Genomic DNA, 27876 nt, shown 5'->3' with positions numbered 1-27876 from the left:
GGGCGAAATAGAGCTCACTTCTTTTTTCCGTCTCTTGTTCTCACGGTGTTACTTTTTAGACCAACCTGTGACATGTATGAGTGAGTGTGTATTTGTGTCTATATTTGCGTACATGCCTATTCATTTGGCACCTACCTCCCCGGTTATTACACAGTCTGCAAGAACTCTGTTTTGTACATCACTGTTGCAAGGGAGCCATAAACGGAGTTCCAAAGATAGATGTTGTGTGAATGAGTGAATAAAATGAATGCATGACAGCTAACTACCGGATCATCTTTTTCTTCTTTTTTGTCTTCTTTTAGTTGCAGAATTAAGAAAAATCTTTGAACCAAAGAGGAAAGAATTTTTAGAAATGAAAAGGTAAGATGTTCATTGTACCTAGTGAAGAAGGAGAAGAGTTTGCTGAGCAGTAACCAGTGTTCCCGGAGAACCAATGCCCCTGACTCACTATGCCTCGGTTGGTGTCTCACACAGAAAAGAAAGAATTGCCCGGCGCTTAGAAGGAATTGAAACCGACACGCAGCCTATCCTCTTGCAGAGCTGCACGGGCTTGGTGACTCATCGCCTGCTGGAGGAGGACACGCCCAGATACATGCGTGCCACAGACCCGGCCAGCCCGCACATCGGTGAGCTTGTGGCCGGCAGGCCTCTCATCAACCTTTTTTTTTTTTTTTTTAACTTTATTTATTTTTGGCTGTGCTGGGTCTATGTGGCTTCTCGGGTTCTCCCTAATTGTGGTGAGCGGGGGCCACTCTAGTTTCTGTGGGCAGGCTTCTCTTTGCAGTGGCTTCTGCTACTGTGGAGCACAGGCTCAAGGCGTGCAGGCTCAATCATTGTGGCACGTGGGCTTAGTTGCCCCACAGCATGTGGAATCTTGTGCCTGGACCAGGGATTGAACCCATGTCCCCTGTCTTGGCAGGCTGGTTCTCAACCAGTGGACCACCAGGGATTCCCTATCATCAGCGTTTTCTATCCAGCACTCCTGGAAAAAGAGATGTTGCAACAAGTGAACTGTGCAGATTGTAATTTTTTTTAAGATATGTGTTTGTTAAAACCGGCAGCAACACCCACGTCAGCTCCACCATGCCTCCCAGGTGTGGTCCCCTGGTGTCACAACAAGAAAGGACCCCACTGTTGAGTAATTGATGACCAATCATTTCTCCCCAACCCCAGCCTGGGCCCCACCAGGGGCAGGTACTGGCTCTTTCTCTCCATCTCTTCAGGGCCCCAGCTGTCAGAGATCCTCAGGTTTGTTTGGGAAAGGGCTGAATAAGACAGCCATCTCTTATATATAGTAGGTTTAAACAGAATGCCCTGATGCCCAGCACAGGGCCGAGCTGCTCACAGGGAACTTGACAGGCAAAGCTGGACCTCAGATGCTTAGGGGTCTCACTCTGTGTTTATGCAACAAATATCCTCTTTAAATTATTTGAATCGATGTAATTTTAAATGCATTGTATATTTATTTCTTGTTAAATAGCATGGCAAACATGACTTAGTTTTTCTGTGCTTTCTTGGATGTTGGTATGCGCATCAGATATCCCACGTGACCTTAGGAGAGAATGGCATGTACGGGGCTGCTCTCCCTGTCTGCATCCCAGGTTCTGCTGCCCTGTGCTACTGCTTTGAATAGCCAGCGTCTTCTAGTTTCTTCTTCAGAGGGAGTTGCTAGTTTCCCTTCATAATGTGATCAGTTTGCTTGTCTATACAGTTTCTGGTTTTCTACGGCCAGAAAACTAGAGAACTAAGGTTTTTTTTTCTCATTACACACATGAAGAATCAAGAATACCCAGAGTACCAAAATAAATCCTATTGTATATAAAATGTATCATATGATCTTGTAAGCATCATGTTAGTCAGGAAGAATTATTTAACAGACTTGTCTTGGGAAAAATGGGATGGCAATGGGGAGAGACAATGTCCCATCCTCACTTCCTACTCAACACAAAAATAAGATTCAGTGACTCACATCATTAATTATAAGAGAATAATGAAGAATATGGAAACAAAAATGAATATTTAGGTCCAGTTGAATGGAAATGAACTTTCAAAACACAGAAACAGTGGTAGAAATCACCAGTGACCAGGTCAATTGATTTGACTACATATTGAACATCTGTGCTTCAAAGACAATCTTCAACAGACTTCACAAAAAATTAAGTTTGGAAATGTTCATGAAAAATATAAAGAACTCATATACCTATAAAATTTTACATAAATTGACTAAAATGAGACACTGTGAATCAAAAGAATGTAGAGCAACAAACTTGACCAGATATTCTAGAGGAGAAAAAGATAATAAAATGGCTATTAAATAATTGAAAAATGCATGCATCCTCTTTTTCCTGGTAATCTAGGGCAATTTTTAATTTTTTAGAGCAACATGACATCATGACAAACATTTTTAGAAATATGGAACTATTTATATAAACCCAAAATAGAGGTGTAAAATGAAGTACAACAGATACAGATAGATAATAAATTATATGATTATTTGATATTCTCATTTATGGTTTTATATATTACAGGGATGCTTTCTTTATTTTTATTGAAATATAGCTGATTTACAGGGTTGAGGTAATTTCTGCTGTACAGCAAAGTGGTTCAGTTATATGCACATTCTTTTTCATATTTTCAAAGGTGATTTTTTAAAAAATTAGCAGTGTTTGTGAGAGAACATAAATTTCAGGTTTCATTATAAATTGATGCAAAGTTTATAGAAATTAATTTGACAATATAGCAAGTATCTTAAAATGAGGTACCTACTGATAATTCTACTTTTACACAACTATCTTTTGTAATTGTAATCAGAAAATAAGATGGATTAAAAGTTAGAATCAACTTAAATGCCTAAAAATATGAGATGGCTTAAACTGATTCTAAAATGCGTATTGAATAGTATAAAGCCTTAAAAATGATATCTTCAAAATAAGATTTGCAAGCAGGGAAATGTTTTATGTAGAACATTCAGTTCAGTTCAGTTGAGTCGCTCAGTCATGTCCGACTCTTTGCGACCCCATGAATCGCAGCATGCCAGGCCTCCCTGTCCATCACCAACTCCCGGAGTTCACTCAGACTCATGTCCATTGAGTCAATGATGCCATCCAGCCATCTCATCCTCTGTCGTCCCCTTCTCCTCCTGCCCCCAATCCCTCCCAGCATCAGAGTCTTTTCCAATGAGTCAACTCTTTGCATGAGGTGGCCAAAGTACTGGAGTTTCAGCTTTAGCATCATTCCTTCCAAAGAAATCCCAGGGTTGATCTCCTTCAGAATGGACTGGTTGGATCTCCTTGCAGTCCAAGGGACTCTCAAGGTTTATATAAAATATGAGTTATATAGAAAACAATCACTAAGACTAGAAAGAGTATATAGGAAAGTTTAGCAAATTATGCATTTATTTATTACTGATGATTATAGATTAGTGATTATTGGTGACTTGGGGGCTAACTTTCCTGTGTTTTCATTGTAGATCTTTTCTACATCACACATGCATAGTGTAATTGGAAAAAGCCACTTCTGTTAACAGAGAGTACCACCACTACCTGGCAGATATTGACATGGCCCATTATTATTATAGTTACTGTCAGATGCTGAGAAACCACACTCTTGTCACTTGTCAAATTACAGCAGTTCAAATATCTGTTATCCTTTCTAGAGGACTCTGAACACATTCTCTGGCCTCACACATGAAATATTAAACTCAAAAGCAGAAAAGTACATGAATAAGGGGAAATGACAGTGAGCAGCAGTGGAGGCTGTCAAGATTGAGCTTTAAGCCGAGGCCATGCCTGACATAGCTTGTGCGGTGCACAGAGCATCTCAGCCCTTAATGTATTTCCCTGCAGACCTCAGACTTCCTCAGCCTCCCAGGTAAATCACTGTAGGTGACCTCAAGGAGGGGAGAAATCTGTTCTTCACAGCCTGGCCACTCAGTGTGTTGTGTACAGAACAGAGTAGAATAAATGCATGTCTTTGATTGAATTCTGTGTATATGATCTTCTTGTAGGTCGATCAAATGAAGAAGAAGAAACTTCAGATTCTTCACTAGAAAAGCAGACTCGATCCAAACAGTGCACAGAAACCTCAGGCATCCATGCTGACGCCCCCTACAGCTCAGGCATCATGGACACCCAAAGCCTCGAGTCCAAAGCCGAAAGAATCGCCAGGTACAAAGCAGAGAGAAGACGGCAGCTGGCAGAAAAGTATGGGCTCACCCTGGATCCGGAAGTGGACTCTGAAACTCCATTTCGATACAGCAGGTCCAGAAAGGACCCCGAGGCTGCAGAGAAAAGAGGGGGAAGAAGTGAGCGATCGGCCGAGTCCAGCAGAGACTCCGGCTCATCCTACTCCAGGACTGAGCTCTCGGGGCTCAGGACCTGCGTAGCTGAGTCTAAGGACTATGGCCTGCACCGGAGCGACGGTGTTTCCGACACAGAGGTGCTGCTCAACGCAGAAAACCAAAGACGGGGTCAAGAGCCCAGTGCCACCGGGCTGGCCCGAGACCTGCCCCCTGCAGGGGAGGTCTCTGCCTCCTTCTCATTCTCCGGGCGAGACTCTGCCCTCGATGAAGTGCCAAGGTCCCCAAAGCCAGTGCACAGCCTGCCCAGTGCATCGGCTGGGCAGCCAGCCTCCCCAAGCCACTCCGCCAGTGACCTGCCACTCCCTGCGGAGGCTCGAGCCAGGTAAGTGTTGACCCACCGTCACCTACATCCCCTCTGCTGCTTCTGTGTCTGAGATTTGGGGTCCTCAGAGCTCTGCAAAGTTCTGGGCTAACTACAGAAATAATGATATTGATGATTTTTTTTCATTTTCACAATGTCAACACAGGTTCTACCAAAGCAGGAAGCTTCCCAGTCTTAAATTTATCAATTTAGTTCTTGGTATGTTCTTTTTTAAAAGAATAAACTGAACAGGTGTTATGGCGACACATTTTCAAGACCTTTCTTCTGTTTCTCACCTGCCTTTAACAAGTGTCTTTTCCTTCATTTTCCTGTGATCGTACCCAAGACTTTGGAGCCATTGTTTCTGTTGCTGTCATTTAAAATCACCAAGTGGAAGGGCACCACTAATCAGTTTCTACTGGGTCTCAGTTTAGGTTATGTGAAGTATGCCCAGTATACAGTGACTATGACTATAACATATGTCACAAAGTACATCAGCGTGCTAAGGATACTGCTGTGTATCAAAGCACCTCATTGAAAAGATCCACCAGTAGGAGAAATCTCTGCGTCACAGAGTAAGCGAATGGAAAATCAGAGAATGGATAAAATCAGAAAGTCAGATGCCCGAAGAGGATATATTTCTCTCTCAATTTAAATATCTAAGTTTAAATTTGAGTTCAGTTTAGATATTTAAATCTAAAAAGTGTGCTGAACAATTAGAATGCAATTTACATAAATCTCCTACTTCATGGTTTAGGCTAATTGTCTAGGCAGACTCCTAAATGTATTTTTTCAGTTCAAATAAACATTAGGTTTGCAGGTGAATTGAGGGGGATAAGAACCTGAGATCAGGTAAATTTATTCTAGGAAAAAAAAAAGAAAACATGATGGAAAATACTGCTGTTTATTCCATGTTGGGACAAAGTAAATATGGCCATCTTCACGTGGCAGTTTTACATCTAAAACAGACTATTTCAGTTATTGAAGTGTATTGACTCTGAGACCAGCTGCTACTGGCTTGACCATCTACACTAGAATATTTAGCGATATTAGCTTCTAAGAGAGGAGAAGGCAATGGCAACCCACTCCAGTACTCTTGCCTGGAAAATCCCACGGACAGAGGAGCCTGGTAGGCTGCAGTCCATGGGGTCCCTAAGAGTCGGATACGACCGATCAACTTCACTGTCACTTTTTACTTTCCTGCATTGGAAAAGGAAATGGCAACCCACTCCAGTATTCTTGCTTGGAGAATCCCAAGGACGGGGGAACTTGTTGGGGTCCCACAGAGTCGGACACTACTGAAGTGACTTAGCAGCAGCAGCAGCTTCTAAGAGAAATCAATAGTATGGATCTTGATTGTAGTTTGAGGGCCTTTGTTCATCCTTCAGGCTAAACTGCTCAAAGTTTAGGGACTTATTGTCTCGTATTTTGAAACATATGGTATAGTCATATTCTTTCATTTTGGGAAATTTGCATTTTGTAGTAAGAACAATGTTCTTGGGTTAGTTATACTCTGTCAAAGCAAACTCTTGGTGAGCTATGTGAGCAGGACAAAGGAACCTAACATCACAAATTAGAAAGAAAGCTCGAGTTGTGTGGGTTACATGGTTTAAAAAATAACAAGGGGTCCAGTTTTTGATTGCCATATCATGAAAACTGTTTATCATCGTGGTGTCTGGGTTAACCATCAGTTCTCAACAAGATTTTTGAAGCCTGGTGGCTCAGAGGTTAAAGCGTCTGCCTGCAATGCAGGAGACCTGGGCTCCATCCCTGGGTCGGGAAGATCCCCTGGAGAAGGAAATGGCAACCCACTCCAGTATTCTTGCCTGGAGAATCCCATGGACAGAGGAGCCTGGTAGGCTACAGTCCACGGGGTAGCAAAGAGTCGGACACGACTGAGCAACTTCACTTTCACTTCACTTATAATAATAAAAACTGTGCAGAGTATTCCAGGTAAAATGATAGGATATGTGATAGTTTTGTGTGAGTTAAAATCTCAATAATCAAAAATATATATCACTTAAAATCTTAAGAGCCCACTTCCTTCTAGGTTTTGTTGTTTTTTAAACATTTTTGGCTGCGCTAGGTCTTCATTGCTGTGTGTGGGATTTATCTAGCTGCAGAGTGGGGGCTGCTCTTTAGCTGAGGTGCTCAGTCTCAGTGCAGAGCACGGGCTGTAGGGCGCACAGGCTCAGAAGTGGTGGTTCACAGGCTCCAGACCCTACAGCACGTGGAATCTTCCTGGACCAGGGATCAAACCTATGTCCCCTGTAATGGCAGGCGAGTCTTCACTAGTGGACCACCAGGGAAGTCCCCTCCTGGTTATTTGACGAGGCATGTTACCTGGGAGTGTTCATACACCTAGCCTCTGCCTGACAGTGCCTTTCTTTCATAGAAGAAAGGCTTAAAAGAATGAAGAAATTGTAAAGGAGTTTGCAAGGAAGCGCATGTCTTGTTTTTTGAAGCCACTCAAGACATACAAATTTGCAGGCCAAGAAACACAAATCATTTCATATAGAGAAGGAAAAGACCAGAGATGTGTTTACCTTAAAAAGCAAGGAAAGTAATGTGTGACAGGTATGATGTTAAAATAGCATTGGGATTTAGTCCACAGTGACTTCATTTGTTCAGCTTTTAAAGATGGATTTAAGTGGATTAACATTCTGCTGGTAGTCCTTTCTCTAGTGCCGGGAAATTCAGGTGTCAGGGGGTCATTGTTGTCTGACTTCCATTTGGGGAGAAGAGAGACAAAAAATTCTTTGTGAATTAAAACAACAAAGAACTCTTGGTGACCCAGTAACTGTAAGTGAAAATAAGATGGTTTCTGACCTGGAAATATGTGACAGAAGTTTAGAAGTTAAGAAATGACCAGAAAAATATCTACAAATGGCAAAACAATTGAATAACATACTGGCTTTGTCCTATCACTGAATGGAATCTTTTTCTCACTGCTATGCCTTACTCTTTCATCCCTGTAAATCTCTGAATTAGGCGGTTTTGGGATTATTTATCTCTGAGTTGTCACTCCTGCTCCATCATTTCATTTTGTGCTTACTAGGAAGAGGCTGTTGGTTGTTTCATTAATTAAATAGGAATACATCACTCATGAAAATAGCATCCAAAGACTTCACACGATGTCCTAAAAATTCAAATGTGAGCCAAATATTGAATGTATAGTTTTTTTATATGTTCTCATATATGCTAGTGCAAATATGTGTACAAACAGAATAATCATTAGTTCTTGTACTATACTGTTTTTAAGCATCATATGGTCAATAACAGTTTTTAGGGCAATATTTAGCTGAGTGATGTTTATTTTCATAGCTCAGTTGGTAAAGAATCCATCTACAATGCAGGAGACTCTGGTTTGATTCCTGGGTTGGGAAGATCCCCTGGAGAAGGGATAGGCTACCCACTCCAGTATTCTTGGGCTTCCCTTGTGGTTCAGCTGGTAAAGAATCTGCCTGTAATGCAGGAGACCTGGGTTTGATCCCTTGGTTGGGAAGATCCATGGAGAAGGGAAAGGCTACCCACTCTGGTATTCTGGCCTAGAGAATTCCATGGACTGTATAGTCCATGGGGTCGCAAAGAGTTGGACACAACTGAGCGACTTTCACTTTCACAATGATCCATTTATATGATAGAGAAGATATGTATGTATGTGTATGTATGTATGTGTGTTATATGTGTGTGTATGTATGATAGTAACAGAGTCTTTAGTTCAGAAATCCTGTCCAGAAATTCATGAAAATATTGTTCTGTAGCAAACTAAGAATATACACAGTAACATATATATATATATATACACACACACACACACTATATTTTTACATATTTATCTCTGTATATGCTATATTGGTAATAGAGAATAAATCACATGCCAACCACCATTCCCTCATCCTACCAAATTCTGTAAATTTGGAATTTCAGGAATTGTGTTTTCCAAATAGATGGTATAACTGAAATGAACCATTCTTTGTTAATTTGGCCACTGTGAATTTTAGAATAAAATTCCAAGGTATTGGGAGCCTCTGTGTTATTCAAAATTTTTAGGTCTGAGCTCCATTAGAAATCTTAAATCCAAAGCTCTTGTTAGTTTGCTATTTGGTGCATCTCTTAATGTCACAAACAATAAAGTGCACCATCGGGTTAATTTTGTGAGTGCAGATCACACCCCCCCCCACCCCCCCGCCCACGTCCCACACCTGCCCTTCTCCTGAGCATGTGTATTTCCCTACAGGAACTGGAAAGAAGAGAAGCACAGCTAATTTTCTAGTGGTGATCCGCTCTAGAGAACCCTTGGGGTTTTATTATTATTACTCTCCTGGGATCCCCACCACTCCTTTTCCCACTTAGTGAACTACCATTCATGGCCAGAAAAATGATGGTGGGGGTTTCATGCAGCGCCGACGCTGACCTTTGATCAGGGGTGGCTGCCATTGGTGAAGGATGGTTTGAACGGGGCTTCCTCAGAGCTGCGCTCTGGCCGCGCAGTAGGCCAGGGACCCCTCCAGAATGAACCATTTCTGCAACAGTATGACTTGCAGACTCTGGCCATCCAGGAAGGAAGCAGGATTATGATACAGTCTTACTGTTTCTTTTTTCCTTTTTCTGTTTTAATTCAAAACTGTTTTGTTTTGGGAATTCCCTGATGGTTCAATGGTTAGGATTCTGTTCTTTCACTGCCAGGAGCTGGGGTTCAGTCCCTGATCAGGGAACTAAGAGCCCACAAGCCGTGTACTGCAGCCAAAATAAATAAATAAAAGGTTTTGTTTTGTTTTAAATTTTATTGAAGTATAGTTAATTTCTGCTGTACACTAAAGTCTTTTTCATGTTCTTTTCCATTACGGTTTATCAAGGATATTGAATAGTTCCCTGTGCTATACTGTAGGACTGTGTTGTTTATCCATCCTATGTATAATCGTCAGCATCTGCTAATCCCACACTGCCAATCCATCTCTCCCCCACCTTTCCCCCTTGACAACCACAGGTGTGTTCTCTATGTCTGTGAGTCTCTTCCTGTTTCATAGATATGTTTATTTCTGTCGTATTTTAGATTCCACATATAAGTGGTGCCTTATGGTATTGGTCTTTATGATGTACTTCGCTTAGTATTATAATCTCTCTAGGTCCATCCAGGTTACTGCAAATAGAGATATTTCATTCTTTTTTATGGTTGAGGAATATTCCATCGTGTATGTACACATCACATCTTCTTTATCCATCATCTGTTGATGGACACTTAGGCTGTTTCCATATCTTAACTATAGTGAATAGTGCTGCTATGAACATTAGGATGCACGTGGCTTCTCAAGTTTAGAGTTTTTATTCTTTATTTCCGATCGTTTGCATATCTCCCAGTGAGAGGTTTGCATCTAAAAACCGTCTCCAGAGCCTGGAGCTCATTGTTTTAGTTAACTGGCAAGATGCTGAGCGAGGCAGCTGTCTCTTGACCATGGCATTTCTGGGTCAGCTTCTGTCTCTGCCACGGCAGGAAGTTTCCTAACACAGAGTCTACATTGGGGCAGAATGTCGTGGGAACAGAGATCTCTGAGGATCTACTCTCTAAAGAGACCGCTGGGTACTTCTCACGTGGCTGTGTTTGTATTGACACAGGATTGCTTTCACCTTTCAGTTCCTGTCTCCCCAGACATCACTCTTGTCTTGTTCTTCTAGCTTTGGGCCATTTTTACAGTTAACTTATTGCCTTTTTTTTTTTTTCATTTTATTCTGTTTTCACTGTCGAGTCCATTTCTATCAACTGAACAAAAATAAGATGATGCCACCCAAAATGCTAGCTGGTATGTCCTAAAAATTCAAATGTCTGATAGATTTTAAAATACAATATTTTGCCTGTGTGCTTGTGGCTTTGCACATTCATGCACCCGTGTGAATGTGCAAAGCAACCGTTCGCAGTTTTTCCAAACAAGCAACTTTCAGCAAATAAACTGTTAATTTGAATGAGATGCTGGTGTTAATAGCTATTCTTCTTAAGCTGAATCATGTTTTATAATTAGGAGCTGTTATATAATTAGAGCTAGACACTAACAGGGTGAAACCAGTTTTACTGTGCTGGATTTGACTTCATTTTGGTGGCAGGAATCACTTTTTCGTCCATTAACTCTAAGGGGTTATGAGGAGTCAAAGCATGTCATTTGATTAGACACTTAGGGATGCAAACCCAGAGCAACTCCTCACCTTAGGGTGAGTTCTTATTTCCTAGTGATATAATTCTCTAGTTGCCACATCATAAAAAAAAAAAAAAGTTCTCTTATACTCAAGGTCACCATCTCTTTCACAGGTAACCCTATAGCCCTCTCCTGGGGAGGTAGCCACTGCCCAATAGAGAGCTGGCTCACCCCAGGGCCCCACAGAATAGATACTGTGTTAAAGAATGTTAAATTCTTAAAATCAGAAATAACCTGGGAGATTATTTAGTTTAAAACTCTATTTTATACATGAAAAGCCCTGAAGATGAAAGACTTTAAGTAACTGGATTAGGATCATATAGATGAGTCCATGATCTGGTCAGTCATTCAAGGTCTCTGAATCCATCAGAGTTCTTCTTGACACGTTGCTCTTGTTATTAATGTCAGTTCTATTTTCCATCATAGTAGAAAAAAGAGGTAGCTGGTTTTGCCCTTTGAAGGCTAGAGACTTTAGGATATAAGATTGAGGATATTATAGAAAACATTTATGTGGATTTACATAAGGTATTTAAAAACCTCATCCCCATAAACAAAATGAAAACTTGTAGTCAGGGTGGGGGAAAACTCAAACTCAGTAGGCATCTGTCCATCCACCCAAGCCTGAAAGGTCTTGATTTATGGGTTAATTTCAGCTCTGAAGTAGTTTAGCTATTCATTCAAGAAAGCTATCTTGTGCCAGGCACTGTGTTTCTGGGTGGGCGTGTTATTTTTTTTAAGTGTATGAGTTAACCACAACACAGTGGGGTAAATAAGATTATAGAGCCCAAGGTTGGGTGCCAGGGGAATAACCAAGATAAGTTGTTCATCTTTCCTCCTTGGAGAAGTGGTTGTAGTTGAACTAAGTCCTTGAGGATGTGGTGAGTTTGCTAGACATGGAGAGGTGGCTGCTTCAGGTGACCTAGAAGGAAGGGGATGGGATGAGTTGAGATAGTCAGGTGGTGACCAACCACGGGACAACTTATGACAAAGAATTTGGCCTTCTCCTGGTGGACAGTACAATGGGAAGTGCCCAAAGGATTTGAAAGCAAGGATGCTTGGTTATGTACTTTAGAAAGAATACTCTGGAGGAGTGTGGGGGATTTGGCTGAAGGAGAATTGATTCCGGTGAGGGAGGCCACGAAAGAGGTTGGCTGCAATTACCTACACATGAGGTGATACAGTCTTGGTTCCACATTGGCCTTGCTTCTTAACTTGGTCCTGTTTGGCATTTCATTAGGTGATCTGGGAGATACCAGTTTCTGGAGGAGGGATTGTAAATAAATTTGATGGTAGGAAAAAAAAGAAAAAAGGAAGAGGGGGAGGGATTGAGAGAGAAGAGATTAGAGGGGATGGGGGAGAGAGAGAAGGAAGGAAGAGACTACGGGAGCATGGAGGCGAGAGAGTGCCTGTACCTGGAATAATGGTAGGAAACTAACAAGATGAAATTTAAGAAAGTAAGTCCTGTATTTAGAAGGGGGAAAAAAGATCAGTGTATAAATTCAGGATTGGAGAAACTTGATTTAATAGCAGTTCATGTGAAGCAGACCTAGGAGTTTTAGTTGACAATAAGTTCTTTATGTGACTGCCAAGATGGCTAGTCCAATCTTAGAGGACATTAATGAATGTGAATTGTCAGTAACACAGCAGTAGTCTGCCTGTGTTCTCCAGTGGTCAGGTCACATCTGGGGGTCTCATTCTCACTGAGCTCTTGATGAATGAGAATACTTTCAGAGAGTCCACCTTCACATCTGCCCTTTCCAAGTTTGTGTAACTTTCTCCCTGTCTTAATAGAAACCAGAGTCATTTTTGGAGTCTCTCACACATTCTGTGCTGCTGGACTCCCAAACCAGTCTGTTCTTCTCTTTATCAGATTGTCCTTTTCCCAGCATGGTTATAAAGCTGAGACTTGACTTGCCACAGGGAGCCCTAAGTTTATCTGTTTGACTTCTTGATGATGTTTCTGCCAAAAGGGGGAAAGGGGAGAAAGACCTCATGTACCAAATGAAGTGTCTCACAAATGCAGCTCCCCCTGTGCTTCATGTCTCAGGAAGAGGGACATCTAGATGCCCAGTATCCTACAACAAAGCTGACACACCCAGATAAGGATGTTAGCAGTTTTGTCAGGATTTCCCCAAATATGGCGCCATGAATCTGATATTAAGCCAGTCCATAAGACTGGTAAGGATGCTCTCAGTGATAGCATTACTTTTGTAGCAGTCTTGCAGGAAGAATAGATACTGTATCTCAATCATTTTCCCAACTCCTTCCCCTCATCTAACACATATCAAGGGCCTCCATCAGTTATTTCTAAGTGAATGTTCTGCTGTTTTCCACGTCTTCATGACGTCTCAAGAAACGGTAGCAGTGCTGCTTGAAATAGCCAGTCTGCAAACTCTGTATCAGGCCTCAACATATAAGGGATTTGCAGGGAATGTAGGCCATGGGTCTTTTCCTTCCTCAAGAAAGTTGTGATGGGAAGAAGGGATCACTGACCTACACAGCAGGCTCAGAGACCATCATTTATATTCTGGTCCAAGCCTTTTCTCTCACTATAGACCAGTGACCCCAATCAGCAGAGTATGCTTGGAGCAGCCCTTGTTTATACTTCAGGGTTCTTTCTTTCCACTTTGTCTGGGCTTGGAATCCTTGTACATGGTCTTGAATCCATGTGCTTGTAAATACCATTCAGCTGTGAGTGGGGATTGTGAAACATGAACCAAAAAGTCGCTGGCTGCTCTGGGGGCCTTTCGAACTCAGCCTCCAACCCCAAAAGGCTGATTCTAGGCTGGCCCCAGGGCAGCCAGGGCAGTCGAGTTCCTACCTTACTTTGTTTGGTTACTTCGTTAGAAGTCAAGTAGGAGACATGGAAACCCATATCCATCTGGAAAGGGGAAGCTTGATCCCCTTGGAAGACCCCTCCAGTCCCTTCCTCAGACTCAGCCGTCCCCTCTGACACACGGTCCATCTGCACATACCTTTTGCTCTTTTTCAGCCAACCTTGCAGCATTTAGGCCTTCAGCGCTGAGATTAGCCCTGAGGGAAACTGGGGTGAAGTGGTTATCTCACATGTTTATCTTGTTCCTGCCCCAAAAAGACTGTTTCTACGTTTTGATTACTCAGGAAGTCTTTACTCCATGATCCAACAGTGAGACTTTTTTAAAAATTTTATTGAAGAGTTGATTTATAATGTGTTAATTTCTGCTGTGAAACAGTGATTCAGTTATACACACACACACATATATACACACACACACACATATATATACACTTTTCTTCATGTTCTTTTTCATTATGGTTTATCTCAGGATATTGAATATAGTTCCCTGTGCTTTAGAGTAGGACCTTGTGTATCCACTCTCTCTATATAGTAGGCATTAGTCACTCAGTCATGCCCAACTCTTTGTGACCCCATGGACTGTAGCCCACCAGGCTCCTCTGTCCCTGAGATTGTCCAGGAAAGGATACTGGATTGGGTTGCCATTTCCTTCTACAGGGGATCTTCCCAACCCAGGGATCAAACCCGGGTCTCCTGCACTGAAGGCAGATTCTTTACCAACTGAGCTACAAGGGAAGCCCTCTCTATATAAAATAGTTTGCTTTTGCTGATGCCAAACTTCCAGTTCTTCCCTCCCCTACCTCATTGTTGGCAACCACAAGTCTCTTCTCTGTCCCAGCAGTGATATATGTTTAAGTTGTGATATAATTTATATCAAGATGCACATAGTATTTTAAGGATGCAGGCCAGTGAGTTTGGGGAAATGTATAACCATTCCCCCTGTCAAGAGAGAAAAGGTTTCCATCACTGCTGTATCTCTGGCCACCAGTGTTGATTCTTGACTTTGCAAGGGCCTCACTTAGCTCTCATAGGCTGGTAGTATCATCTATTGAACTCATTATGTTCTTATGAAAGTATCCTTGCCACTGTTAATTTTTAACCAAGTCTTAACTATTAAAAGTAGTTAAGCATAATGTTAAGGGACATAAAACAACATTATCTATGCAAGATTTAAAAAATACAAAAGAACCCAGGGTTTCATTGCCATTATCCAGATGTGATCTCTCTATTTTTTTCATATTTTAAAATGCTCAGCTACTGTTATTTCATCTTAAAAAAACAGTACCTGCTGGGCTCCGGAAATACATTTTGTACTTTCATGAAATGATGTATCTTGTCATCTGAGTCTGGGCCTCTCTTGGGCACCCTGCAGGCTTCCATGGTGGGAAACCTGGTCCCTACCTTCCATTATGTTCCACACTTTCGGGTGCCCATGAATTTCCCAGATCAGTGCTGCACACTTTTTTTTTCCGGTTGTGTCAGGTCTTAGTTGTGGCACTTGGAATCTTCACTGCCTCATTCAGAATCTTTCTTTGCAGCGCAGGGACTCTCTAGTTGTGTCGCGAGAGCCCCAGAGCACACAGGCTCAGCGGTTAGAGCACGTGGGCTTAGTTGCTCCATGGCATATGGGATCTTAGTTCCCGTGCATTGCAAGGCTGATTCTTAACCACTGGACCACCAGGAAAGTCCTAATGCTGTACTTCAATTCATCATTTTAGGACCCAAGGCATGCTTCTAATCAAACAGAAGAGATTGGCACAGACAGGGAGAACAGATTTGTGGTTGCCAAGGGGGAGGAGGAAGGGAAGAGAAGAACCAGGAGTTTGGGGTTAACAGATACAAACTACTATATGTAGAGAATGAGTAAACAGCCAAGTCCTACGGTACAGCACGGGGAAGTATATTCAATGCCCCATGATAAACTGTAATGGAAAAGAAAATATATGTGTATAACTGAGTCACTTTGCTGTACAGCAGAAATTAATCCAACATGATAAATCACCTGTACTTCAAGAAAAAAATAAAAAACTTAAAGAAGGAAGAGATTGAGGTTGCTATTTGATATGAAATGGTTAGGAAAGTGTCTCTAATAATAGTTGAGCAGAGACCTATGTAATGAAAGGCTGCCAGCCCATGTAGCTGTGGGGGTGGGCGAGTCCAGGGAGAAAGAGGTTAGGGAATATCTATCATTTTGTATAGATACAAAATCAAAGATATAGAAAAACAATTTTTTTGCTTGTAATGAGAACTCATATATATCATACAGCACTGTTAATTGTATTTGCCATGTCATACATTACATCCCTAGAACCTGTTTACTTATAACTGGCCTGATAATTTTTTAGGGTTATATTGACTGAATTTTATTCTGATTAATGAAGATTATATTCAGAAAGTTGCATGGCATATGTTACAGGTTGCAACGCATTCTATTGTACAAAAAGCATCTGGGCCTTAAAATAACTGTGAGGTAGACATATGAGTTATTAACTGATGATTTTCAAAAGCGGGTATCCATTGCGCTCTCTCTATCCCAAGCTATATTGATTGCCTCCTTTCTAAACGGCAGACAATGTGCAGAACTATTCCTGTGTTTAAATAAATGCCGAGAGATTAGATCCTTTATCATTGGAAATAAAAATGTCTTTCCATAATCTGAGTTTTTTATTTACCGTGGGCTCAATGGCTATAATACTAGAGACAGACAGGTGGGTCATAGATTTGGGTATAGACAGACTGGAGAACAGGGATCCATGCCTAAGTGTGACAGATTGCAGTGGTTACAACAAAATGCACGGTAGTGGTGGCCAACAGGTTCTTGCCTGGGAGTTTGAAACAAAACCCAAATTAAAACGATTTTTAGAAACTAAGAGAATTTTGTTTTAATTATTATTCTGTTCTTTGGGAAGTGTTTTTGATCTGTGTTTCCAGTCTGGTATTGAAGGACTCTTACAGGTAGGCTGGTAAACATTGTAACTAACATGTAGAGTCCCCATGCTTCTTTTTCTGTTTTGTAACAGCATGCAGGTCAATGATTTGGGTAGTCCTCCTGTGTCTTGCTTTATATACTGGTGGCAAGATTTTCCTTGCCACTGATTTTTTGGTGAGATATCTTCAACCTGGCATTACAACTTTGTCATATTCGACCTTGCATTATATTTGATTGCGTGTTGAAGAAAGAGTGTGTCAATCCTATGTTATCTTGCCCAACACAATGTTAGTTTTTGATGGCTGGCGTGATGCCTAATTTACCTTGGCTATTTCTCAGGCCCCAGCTCAGTGTTGTGTACATAGTCAGAACTCAATAAACATTTATTAAATGGACTTGTATTAGTATTTGGTAACTGTTGGTTGCATTATTCAGTGATAAATATAAAAGAAAAATGTAGACTAGCAATTAAAGATATCTTATGGAATTTCTTCTTTTTATTCATAGCCCTTATTTCATATGTATTGTTTTGCGTGGACACTATTTTTATATTTGGCTATTTACCGGTGTACCTTTACAGAACTTACAGATGATAATTTGTATTTTTAATTCAACCTCCTACCAGAGAATTGTCTGGTATTTATAGGCAGAATATGACTGTTGCAGACTCCTGATATTTCCAAATGATCCCACAAAACACTTTATTTGGTGGCTTCAGATGTATTTGTTCTATCTTGATATCTGTAATAAATGAACGTCTTGGACATTCCGTGCACCAAACAAACCCCATGGCAAAACATGCTTAGACATTTTCAAAGCCAGCATTATTCCTTACTTAGGAAAAGTCAGCCTTGAGGGTTTTAAATGATGATAATGACGTCTGTGTATGTGTTGACATTTTTATAGGCTTTACCTGAATTTTTGTTTTTTTGTACAAAATAGTACCGGGAAACCCAAACATGAGTGGTTTCTCCAGAAAGATTCCGAAGGGGACACACCTTCACTTATCAACTGGCCGTCCAGGTATCTCCCAAGCTGTCGGCTTGTGTTTAATGAGTGTGTCCCTGTCTCGCACGTCACCGAAACTAACTCGCCTCTGCCCTCTTTTTGGTGGCAGGGCTTTTGAAAATAACGTGTTCAAAAGGGGGCTGCTGGAAGTTGCTTTCTAACCATTCCTTTTTCTCCTACTGCCCTAATGGCTGCTCATACTCTTCCCTTTTGCTTCTCTTTTGAAAAATCTTTCGACTCCACCTCTGGCTCTTCTCCTTTCTCACCACTCACATGCTGCCAGGAGGGAGCGGTAGTGAGCACATAACCAGCATCTCTGGGCTGCTCCCTTGAGCCAGGCTAACCACCCAGGGTCCCATCTTATCATCAGCTCCCCTGTCCTGGCCTTCCAGCCTCCTCCTTTCCATGTCGCCTCTCAACCAGTTGTTAATTTCCACAGCTATGTATAGGGCATCTGGATTTCAAAGCAGACAAAACCCCCTCTTGCTTCATTTTTAAGGTTGGGGGCAGGGAGAGACAGAAGGAGTAAGAATGAGTAAGTCATTGGCAGGACAAAGCACCCATATATCGAGTTTCTAACAGTCACTTTGTTCTTGGCTGAGGACAACATTCAGATTGTCTCCGATGGCAAGGACACATTCCGCAGGAGAACTTGAACAAATTAACAAAGCTTATAAATATGAAAACCTCCAGCACTCGCTAGTCTCTGGGAGGAATAACAACTCAGAGTGCTTTTCTCTTCCCCCTGAATGATTCACAGTGACTGCCTTTCATGTGTGTCTTTGATTCTTCTTTAATGAAATATACATATCCTGCATCTTATGTTGGAAGATACGTAGGTGTTTATATCAAATTTAGTGGGATGCCTTTGTCATCTAAGGAAAAATTCCCTTCTAGAAAGTGAATATCACAAGCAGTTATTTTTGCTGACTAATCTTAAGCAAATAAAGGTTTTACATTCCCCGAGAAATCACTTCTCCTACTTCAAAAGCATCCTTTAGTTTTTAAAGATTATCCCCAGTCCACAGTCCATTCATAAGCAGTTTGAATGGTTTGTCCTTCCTCACTATGTGGTATTAAAAAAAAAAAAAAAGTAAAAACAACTAGTTTGCACTATTGAATGTTAACCCTTTGCCAAGCACTAAACTGCATACTTTGCGAGCATCACATTACATCTTGTTACATTATTTCCGTTTGAAAGATGAAGCGGCTGAGGCAGGTGGGTTATCTGAGACCACACAGCTCAAACTGGCTGACTGAGGCTTTGAAAAGAGGTCTCCTGGGCCCCTCAGCCAGAGGTCTTGGCTACTTTGCTTCCACAGTAATAAGAAAAGGTTGGTAGCTTTTCCAGTGGATTTCAGTTTTGCTCTCGGCTATTTAAATAGCTCTAGAAACAACCAGAGGCCCTCTCTTTTTGGACTAGTTTTTAACTGGTGGCCTAATAACCATTCCAGTGGGGAGAACATGTTCAGTGCATTCTTTCAACAAAAATCTTTTTTTTTTGCTGACATCCCTCTTAGCGCTGGAGTTGCTGGAAGTGATGGTGTCTTACCTGGCCATGTGTCTTCTGAATGAATGAATGTTGTCTGCATGGCATGGAAAAATTTGTGACTCTTAAATGCTTGAAAAGGGGTAATTGTTTGCTGTATCTTGAGCTCAATAAAAAATAACCGTCGTCATGAATGCTATGACATTTATAGGAGACAATGCAATTACATTTGGTCTTTAGGCTTATATATGCCTGGAAACCACCCCCACCCCAGTCCATATACTGGGCCTGTCCATGTGGAAAGCTTACCCACTAGTAGCCCAGCCTCAGTGCGCCCTCGTGCATACCAGTGGTGCATAGTAATGAATTTTCCTGGGCTTCTGAGTATTCGTTTAGTCGGAAGGCATCCATTCTCTCCCAGGATAGCATCTGGCCCCTCCTAGCTTTTCAGAAGGAAGAGTTGAGTTTGTAAACTCAATACAAACTCTTTCCTCTGGCAAGGCGAGTGGGACCCCAAGATGCTTATCCAGTCCCCAGACATCTCTGGTCTGCACACACATGCTCTGTTCCCCCAGAGCCATTACCACACTTGGCAACTTAAATCCTTTTTCTTTCTTAAAGAGTTAAAGTTAGAGAAAAATTGGTGCGAGAGGAGAGCGCTCGCAGCAGCCCTGAACTTGCCTCCGAGTCCTTAACTCAGAGGAGACACCAGACGGCACCAGGCCATTACCTGGCCTTTCAGTCAGAGAACTCGGCCTTCGATAGGGTCTCGGGAAAGGTGGCCAGCTCCGTGAGACAGCCCATCCGTGGCTACGTCCAGCCAGCAGAGCCCGTCCACACCATCACGCTGGTGTCCTCAGACACCCCAGAAAGCATCTCTGAGGGCAGCTGGGTGGGCCCAGCCCCCCAGACTGTCACAAAGCCTCCCCCCTCAAAGGTTCTAGAAGGTGAAAGAAGAGACACCCCGGTTCTCCATATTTGCGAATCCAAAGCAGAAGATGTGCTCTTCTCTGATGCTCTGGAGAAAAGCAGGAAGACCCTTGAAGTTTTGGAGGATCGTGGGTCTGGGAGAAGCCAGGAAGCACCCCCCGGAACCGAGGACTTGAGTCAGCCCGCTGTTGGCATAGTTACCACGGAACCTCAGAAGGAATCAGAAAGCCTGGCCCGCCCGCCTACGGCTCAGCAGCAGCCCACCGAGAGGATGGGCAGGAGTGAGATGGTCATGTATGTTCAGAGCGAGGCTGTGTCCCAAGGTCACAGGAACGAGGTGCCCACGAGGAAACACAGGGTCCTCACCCGCTCCCTGTCTGACTACACGGGCCCTCCGCAGCTCCAGGCTCTGAAGGCCAAGGCCCCAGCTCCCAAGCGAGATGCCGAGTCGCAGACGTCCAAGGCCGAGTTGGAACTGGGCCTGCTGGACACGAAGGTCTCGGTCGCCCAGCTCCGCAATGCGTTCCTGGAGTCAGCCAGGGCCAGCAGGAAACCCGAGCTGTAGGTGATGTCCACGTGTCCCCCCAGTGTGTCACTTGCACGTCCTTGGCAGAGTTATTCACCTTCCGACTTGTGTGGCATCCTGCCTTGAGTCTTACCAGCTTAGCTCACCAGTGTGTGTAGGGCAGACCATCCAGGACATGGCCCCACGACTACCATTCTGCTTGCGCCTACTAACAGGGCTGGGGCGGAGGGTGGGGGGTGCCTCTGGAGTATCGGGTCTCTGGAATGTTCCACCTCCCAACATGCATGGGAGAGGCATGTGGTGGGATTTTCACTGTCCATGCCTTGACTCACCAGGGTACATAAACCTTTGCTTTCTTCCCTCTCTCTGTCTCCCTTCTGTGTACCTCCTCCCCACCAACTCTAAAAGCCATTCTCGGGTTGAGGGGTCAAGCGAAGGCCCTGGTGTGGAGCGGGAGAGAGGGTCCCGGAAACCGAGGCGCTATTTTTCTCCTGGTGAAAATAGAAAGACTTCCGAGAGATTTAGAACTCAACCCATAACCTCGGCAGAACGAAAGGAATCGGATAGGTAGGCATGTGTCTGTCAAGTTGCCTGGTCTAGAAACTTATAAGAAATCCTATAGAAATTTCTACCCCAGGGATGGTTCTGATGCTGTTTCAATGGGATGTAATGACTCCATAATGCTTCCATCCAAGCTATAAGTGATGTTTGTTTGGCTGGTCTAAATGTGTCTTTAAAGAATGTTGACCATGATGCCAGTATCAGCATACCATTTTAAATTTCATTCAGATGGTAAGAAATGAGAAACATTAAACATTTAATGTTTTAAAATTTTTATGCCCTTAAGTTAGAATCCAGATTGTCCGTTAGATTATATGGTGAAAATAACTAAGGGGATTCGTATTCAGTTTATCAGAGTCTATCTGCATGTTGTATGTGAGTGAGTTTTTATCACATGCTAACACAGAGAAATGAAAGCATTTGTCTGAAAGGTGATTGTCAGTTGTGTTTAATAAGTCCTCCTTGGTCCTGGTTTGTCTCCACAAGGTGAAACACCTGGCCGGGCTGTGTGCACACATACCCCACAGTGTCTGTAATAGTTGCCCATGCGTAGTCACAACTAGAGTTGCTACCAGGAGGGTGTTCTTTAAGAGGCTTTAATTGAATTTTTATTTTCACTTTTAATATGATCCTTGGATCTTCCACTCCAACCAGCTAATTGTTTGTTATTGTTTTTTCACTCATGTCTTTCCTAGGTCAACTTCAAATTCAGAAATGCCAGCTGCCGAGGGCAAGTATCTGTCTTTTTCTTCTTAATCATCTCACCCCAGATTAGATTTAGATAAGATTTTTGCTTTTGAAAAGAATGAGATTATGGAACAATTACTTTCTTTCCAGCAGATTTTCTTCCTGTGACTATAATAAAGCCTGTTGAGGTTTTCACAAGAACCTTCTTTAGTATTGAGAGAGTGAGAGCTGTGATATTAGCCATTTATTAAAACCATAGATTTGAATCAAAGAAGTAGGTTTTTCATGTTACTTTCTTGTTACTATTTAATAATAAAGAAGAGAAATTCCTTCCTTAAAATCTCTTATTAATTCCATAATATCTATTCTTAAGTCAAATATGACAGTAGAAAATTATTGCCTGGACAAGAATTTTGTTTGGTGAATTGCAATGGGAATTAGTACCTTTTCACTGAGCAGAAGAATAGCCTTCCTCACCCAGAAGAAAATATTGCCTCTTGTTATTTTGGGGCTTCCCTGGTGGCTTAAAGGGTAAAGAATCTGCCTGCAATGCGGGAGACCTGGGCTTGATCCCTGGATTGGGACGATCCCCTTTAGCATACTGATTCTTTTATTCAGAAGATTTCAAAGTCCGCCTTGGAAAACTTTTAAGAGACTTTCCCTACATTTTCTAATGATGTTCAGTCTTTATTTGTGACTCTTCACAGATGAAGAAAAGGTCGATGAGCGAGCAAGGCTAAGCGTCGCTGCTAAGAGGCTGCTCTTCAGGGTAAGATGTGCTGAAAGGTCATCAGAGTAAGCCATCGCCTCCTGCAGGTGGCCCCTCCTGCAGATGGCCAGCCTGCAGCCCGCTCTGGGTTCTGGTCTGATCTCTCCTCTCATGTGGCCGGTGTGTGTGCTGCTGATGGCGATGCTACCTCCTGGGGCGGCAGAGGGGGCCCCTCCTGTAGACCCTGCAGGGTCTACAGAGTAGCCACATTCTGCCGCCCCAGCTTCCTTTCCTCCAGTTGTTCAGGCATCTACACTGTTTCCCACCTTAGGAGATGGAGAAGTCGTTTGATGAGAAGAGTGTCCCAAAGCGCCGTTCCCGCAACGCGGCTGTGGAGCAGAGGCTGCGGCGCCTACAGGACCGGTCCCACACGCAGCCCGTCACCACCGAGGAGGTGGTCATTGCAGCCACGTAAGTCCCTCTAGGGCCTCTGGGCCTTGGCTGGAAGGCCTTCTTTGTAAAGAGAAATTTAAAGACTTTTAAAATGAGGCGATCAGAAGACGGTTCAGTTAGAAGCCACCAAAAAGTAGGTGTTTGGGTGTCTGGTGTCCCTGAACTTTGTAAAGGGGTGTGTTAACCTATTGTATCTCCTAGAAGAACATGAAGGGAAGTTTTCTTTTTATTTTTTTGCCTGATTTCTTTTTTAATCCCTTTACAATGGAAAATTTAAAATTTAAGAGTAGACGGGTTAATGTTCTGAGCCCCCATGCCCTCATCACCCAATCCCAAGAGCCAAAAACCCCAAGCCCATGTCATCTTGCTTCCCCTGTTTGCTGCTGTAGTTATTTTCAAGCAAACCCTATATGTCGTTTCCTCCATAAATATTTTAGTCTGTATCTCAAAACAGACTAAAGATACAAAAGTATTCTTTTGGCTTTTAAATTATCATGATTTTTTTTTTTAAAATTCCGTGGAAGTCTCCAAACGGTGGGAAGTAAGTTTTGAGCTGTGTGTTCTCATGTGTTCAGTATGAATTTCCCAAAGTAATTCATCCAGGAATCACTGCTTCCATTAAACTAAAACTTTTATTAATTTTTTTAAAAAATAGTTTCTCCTGCTGGACATACATGTGCACACACCCTTCCTGAAAAAAATGAAGTTCATATCATTTAGAGCATCAGCAGCCCACATGTGAAGCTGCTGTTAACTCAGCCACCTGAACTTCCTGTTTGTGGAAAAGTACATCTTATATTCACTGGGAACTCTTGGCAAATCAAAAAATAATAATAATATTTGGTTATTATAAAATAAACAGCTAACCCTAGGAGCAAAACAGTAAATATAAGCAAAAATTATCCACTTGTCAGACTTCCTGAATATACTTTGATGTGCTTATAGATGATATGAGGACCATGATTTTTCTAAAAAAGAGCTTAGGACAACTTAGTAAAACAGAGACATAATCTACTGCTTTGCTGGTGGTTAATATATTAGCTTCTTTTTAATTTTTCTTTTAAACTGGGACACTTATTTTAAATATTCTAAATCCTTTCCAAGCTTGAAAAATCTGTTCCTGTTCCACTGACTTCGGGTCATCTCTGTCTCTTATTTCCTCAGTTTGTAATTGCTTTTCAACTTCTTTTGTGATTTTCCCAAATAAACAAGTGAACAATTTTGTTCCAGTATGTTTTGATGTAATGTTTCTGAATTGAAAACTACGCTCTCCTTAATGCTTCTTTTCTTCTCTCTCCTTATGAATGTTCCACCTTTGGCAATTGCTTTTAAAGTGAACCTACCCCTGCTTCGTGCTCAGTGGCCACCCACCCTGTAATGACAAGACATCCTAGCCCCACTGTAGCTAAGAGTCCCGTGCAGCCTGCCAGGTACTGGACAGAAGTTGCTGCATGTCGCACTGAGATCAGAGGTGCATCTTCCAATCTTGAATGTCTGTCGTTTGTCTGACAAACAAGTCAGCGCAAGGAGTTGTCCCAGCGAAGCGTGTGGCATCTTGCTGTCTCACACCAGGGGACTTCACGTAGGCCTGCGTATGCCGGCATTTCATCCACCTGCTTTCTCTCTGTCCTGGAACTCAACCCCAACTAACCCACTCATCCATTTGTTTTGTTTCTGTTTTACATAACCCTGGTCATCCCTAAAAAAATTTCATTTTTCATCTAAAATACTAGCACTTATTAAAGGCTAACAGAAAAATAGGACCTTAACCTGAATGTTGAAAGTCTTATCATGCTTAAACACTTCTAGACATGAATACATGCTTACAAACAACCTTACCTATTTTCTAATGGATAAACAATGCCGTTATATTTGAAGATCCGGACAATAACAATTCATAGTGTCTGAACTTAGATGCTTTACTGTTATGTTTTAAGTTGTGGTGTTTTAAAGTGATGTCCTTAAGGCAGGTAAATATCCCTTCTATTTCACTGTTGCAGGCAAAACACAAAGGTGAAAGCAAGATTAAAACAAGTAAGGTGACAGTTCAGAAAGAAAGCTGGCATTGTCGAGATGCGGGCTCTCTTTGGGAAAGCAGGTTTCTAGCACACCTAGTTCTACCCTGTGCTCAGTTACGTGTGACTCTTTGCAACCCCATGGACTGTAGCCCACCAGGCTCCTCTCTCCATGGAATTTTCCAGGCAAGAATACTGGAGCGGGCTGCCATTTCCTTCTCCAGGGGATCTTCCCCACCCAGGGACTGGACCCACATCTCTTGCATCTCCTGAATTGGTGTCTTTACAGCTAGAGCCACCTGGGAGGCCCAGTTGCTCTCTGGACCTCAGGAAAGATGCCAAGACTCAGGCCCCCTTACTCCCACCTCACTGTGCCCTGGAAAACTGACACCCCTCTCTTGTCTGGGACAACTTGTAGAGCACTAGTTAATCGGAGTCCAGGCAGAGTGTACTCTTCTCCTGGACTTGAGCATTGGATGTCCCTGTGGCAGAAGGTACATTGTCTTAGACCTTCCAAGATTCACGAGACCAGGAAACTGGAAGCCTTCTCCTGTTGGAGGGATTCATCAGCACCAAAATGTCCTTCATTTTCAAGTTACCAGGAATTTCAGACTTTTAGTACCTTTTAGGAAACAGATGGAAACCTACAAGAGAAAATCCTAGGTTAAAAGAGGAGAATGATCTTTACAGTGAAACTATTTGTGTGTAGTAAGTGAACATCAAAACCCTGTGTTGTAGTTAATGCCTTTTTTTTTTTTTAGTGAATGCTTTTGATAGAATAATTGTATTATTTCCTAACTTTAAAATGTAGGGACTTCCCTGGAGGTCCAGTGGTTAAGACTTTGCCTAGAGAGTGGAGGTTAGATCCCTGGTGAGGGAGCTAAGATCCCAGAGAGCTAAGAGATATGTGATTCTGCCCATCCCCAGGAAAAAGAAAAATAAACAACAGAAGCAATATTGTAACAGATTTAATGAAGACTTTTAGAATGGTCCACATTTTTAAAAAAAAATTAAAAAGAAAAAATGTAAAGACCATCTTCTGAACCACACATTTAGATAATGTCTAAATAGGTTGCATGGAGAAGGAAATGGCAACCCACTCCAGTATTCTTGCCTGGAGAATCCCAGGGACAGAAGAGCCTGGTAGGCTGCCATCTATGGGGTCACACAGAGTTAGACACGGCTGAAGCGACTTAGCAGCACCAGCAGCAAACAGGCCGCAGGCAAGGTCTGAGGACTCCTCCTAGCTGTATTTATTGTTGATACTAGCAGTACAGCTCCTCTCTCTAAGATAAGGTATACCTAAGCCTTAATTTGTTTAATTCTGCAATTAGGAAACTCAATGTTTAGAAATAATCCAGAGCTGAAAATCTGTGTGGCATTGACCGTGCAAGGGTCCTCAGCCTAGAGTGTTCACTCTCTTATTAATAGCTGACCAACTGCCCATACCTGTCTTGCATCTAGATAGGGGAAAATAAGCCCCTTTTCCAGTGACACTTTGAAGAAAGTTAACAGACAGACTTGGCGGTTGGGCTTCTGTTTCTCTCCCTGTGTGGGGCTGACGTCTCCCCCCTTTCAGATTGCAGGCATCTGCTCACCAAAAGGCATTAGCCAAAGACCAGACAAACGAGAGTAAAGATTCTGCTGAGCAGGGAGAACCTGACTCCTCCACTCTGAGCTTAGCAGAGAAGCTGGCCTTGTTTAACAAACTGTCCCAGCCGGTCTCAAAAGCCATTTCAACGCGGAACAGATTAGATATGAGACAGAGGAGGATGAATGCTCGTTATCAAACCCAGCCGGTCACGCTTGGAGAGGTGGAACAGGTGGGTGCCCTGCGATCCAGCTCCAAGGTTGCACGTATGTCCTGAAAATATGGGAGCATGCTGTCCCACGGGGGTTAATGATACGATTAAGGGGCTCGACCCGTACTCTGTGTTACCTGTCTCTACTTGGTCATAACTTCATTTTAAGGAGGATAACCACACTAAGGATGTTTCTCTTCTCTTGTTCACATTATGGCTGAAATCATCTGAAGTTGAGTCCATCGAGGGGAGAAAAACAGAATACATAACCTGCCTTTCAGGCAGATGATTGGATTAATGAGACGCATTTGTGCAGCTACATCTAGGTTTGGTTTCTCACCAACAGAAGCAGAAAAACTGCCCCAAATGTAGTGTCTCCATCCATGTCAGCCCATCCACATGTATTTACCCAGGTGGTGTTTTAAAATCACCTTTTATTTTTGAACTGTGTCCTCCCAGGTGCAGAGTGGCAAGCTCATGGCTTTCTCCCCCACCATTAACACGTCTGTGTCCACTGCGGCATCTACCGTCCCCCCCATGTATGCAGGGAATCTTCGGACAAAGCCACTTCCAGATGACAGCTTTGGCACCACTGAGCAGAAGTTTACTTCTTCGCTAGAAAACTCTGACTCCCCAGTTAGAAGCATTCTGAAATCCCAAGGCTGGCAGCCCTCGGTCGAGGGTGCTGGGAGCAAAGCAATGCTGAGAGAATTTGAAGAGACAGAACGCAAGGGAGGCTTGACAGGTGGCGATGGCGGGGTTACAAAGTATGGGTCCTTCGAGGAAGCAGAGCTGTCCTACCCCGTCCTCAGCAGAGTCCGGGAGGGAGACAACCATAAAGAGCCCATCTATGCCCTTCCGAGGAAAGGAAGCCTGGAGCTCACCCATCCTCCCATCGCCCAGCTTGGTGATGAGCTGAAGGAATTTTCCACCCCAAAAACCACCTTGCAGGCGAGCCCGGACTGGAAGGAGAGGCAGCTCTTTGAAGAGAAGGTGGACTTGGAGAATGTCACAAAGAGGAAGTTTTCGCTGAAAGGTAACTTACTACTGCTCTTTCTTTCCTGCTGAATGGGTCGCATGTG

The 27876-nt window shown here is 42.7% G+C and overlaps 1 protein-coding gene across 19 annotated transcripts in view; it reads left to right on the top strand.

The window, feature by feature from the left end:
• Positions 1–27876, top strand: part of SVIL (supervillin) — a 258674-nt gene that overhangs the window by 163094 nt on the left and 67704 nt on the right. For 11 of the 19 annotated variants that reach the window (XM_069547640.1, XM_069547637.1, XM_069547627.1 and 8 more), the window contains 12 exons: positions 303–360; positions 475–626; positions 4007–4682; positions 17557–17637; positions 19733–20602; positions 20976–21134; positions 21824–21858; positions 22523–22584; positions 22856–22995; positions 24312–24407; positions 26572–26815; positions 27254–27830. In XM_069547640.1, coding sequence (XP_069403741.1) covers positions 353–360; positions 475–626; positions 4007–4682; positions 17557–17637; positions 19733–20602; positions 20976–21134; positions 21824–21858; positions 22523–22584; positions 22856–22995; positions 24312–24407; positions 26572–26815; positions 27254–27830 — 3100 coding nt within the window. In that variant the 5' untranslated portion in view covers positions 303–352. The remainder of the gene's footprint in view (positions 1–302; positions 361–474; positions 627–4006; positions 4683–17556; positions 17638–19732; positions 20603–20975; positions 21135–21823; positions 21859–22522; positions 22585–22855; positions 22996–24311; positions 24408–26571; positions 26816–27253; positions 27831–27876) is intronic. The other 8 variants (XM_069547648.1, XM_069547643.1, XM_069547646.1 and 5 more) reach the window with 3 other exon arrangements.

This window comes from Ovis canadensis, chromosome 13, assembly GCF_042477335.2.
Source record: "Ovis canadensis isolate MfBH-ARS-UI-01 breed Bighorn chromosome 13, ARS-UI_OviCan_v2, whole genome shotgun sequence".
Taxonomy (NCBI): domain Eukaryota; kingdom Metazoa; phylum Chordata; class Mammalia; order Artiodactyla; family Bovidae; genus Ovis; species Ovis canadensis.
The sequence above is the reverse complement of the archived record's forward strand: the minus strand, read 5'-3'. Positions and strand labels throughout refer to the sequence as shown.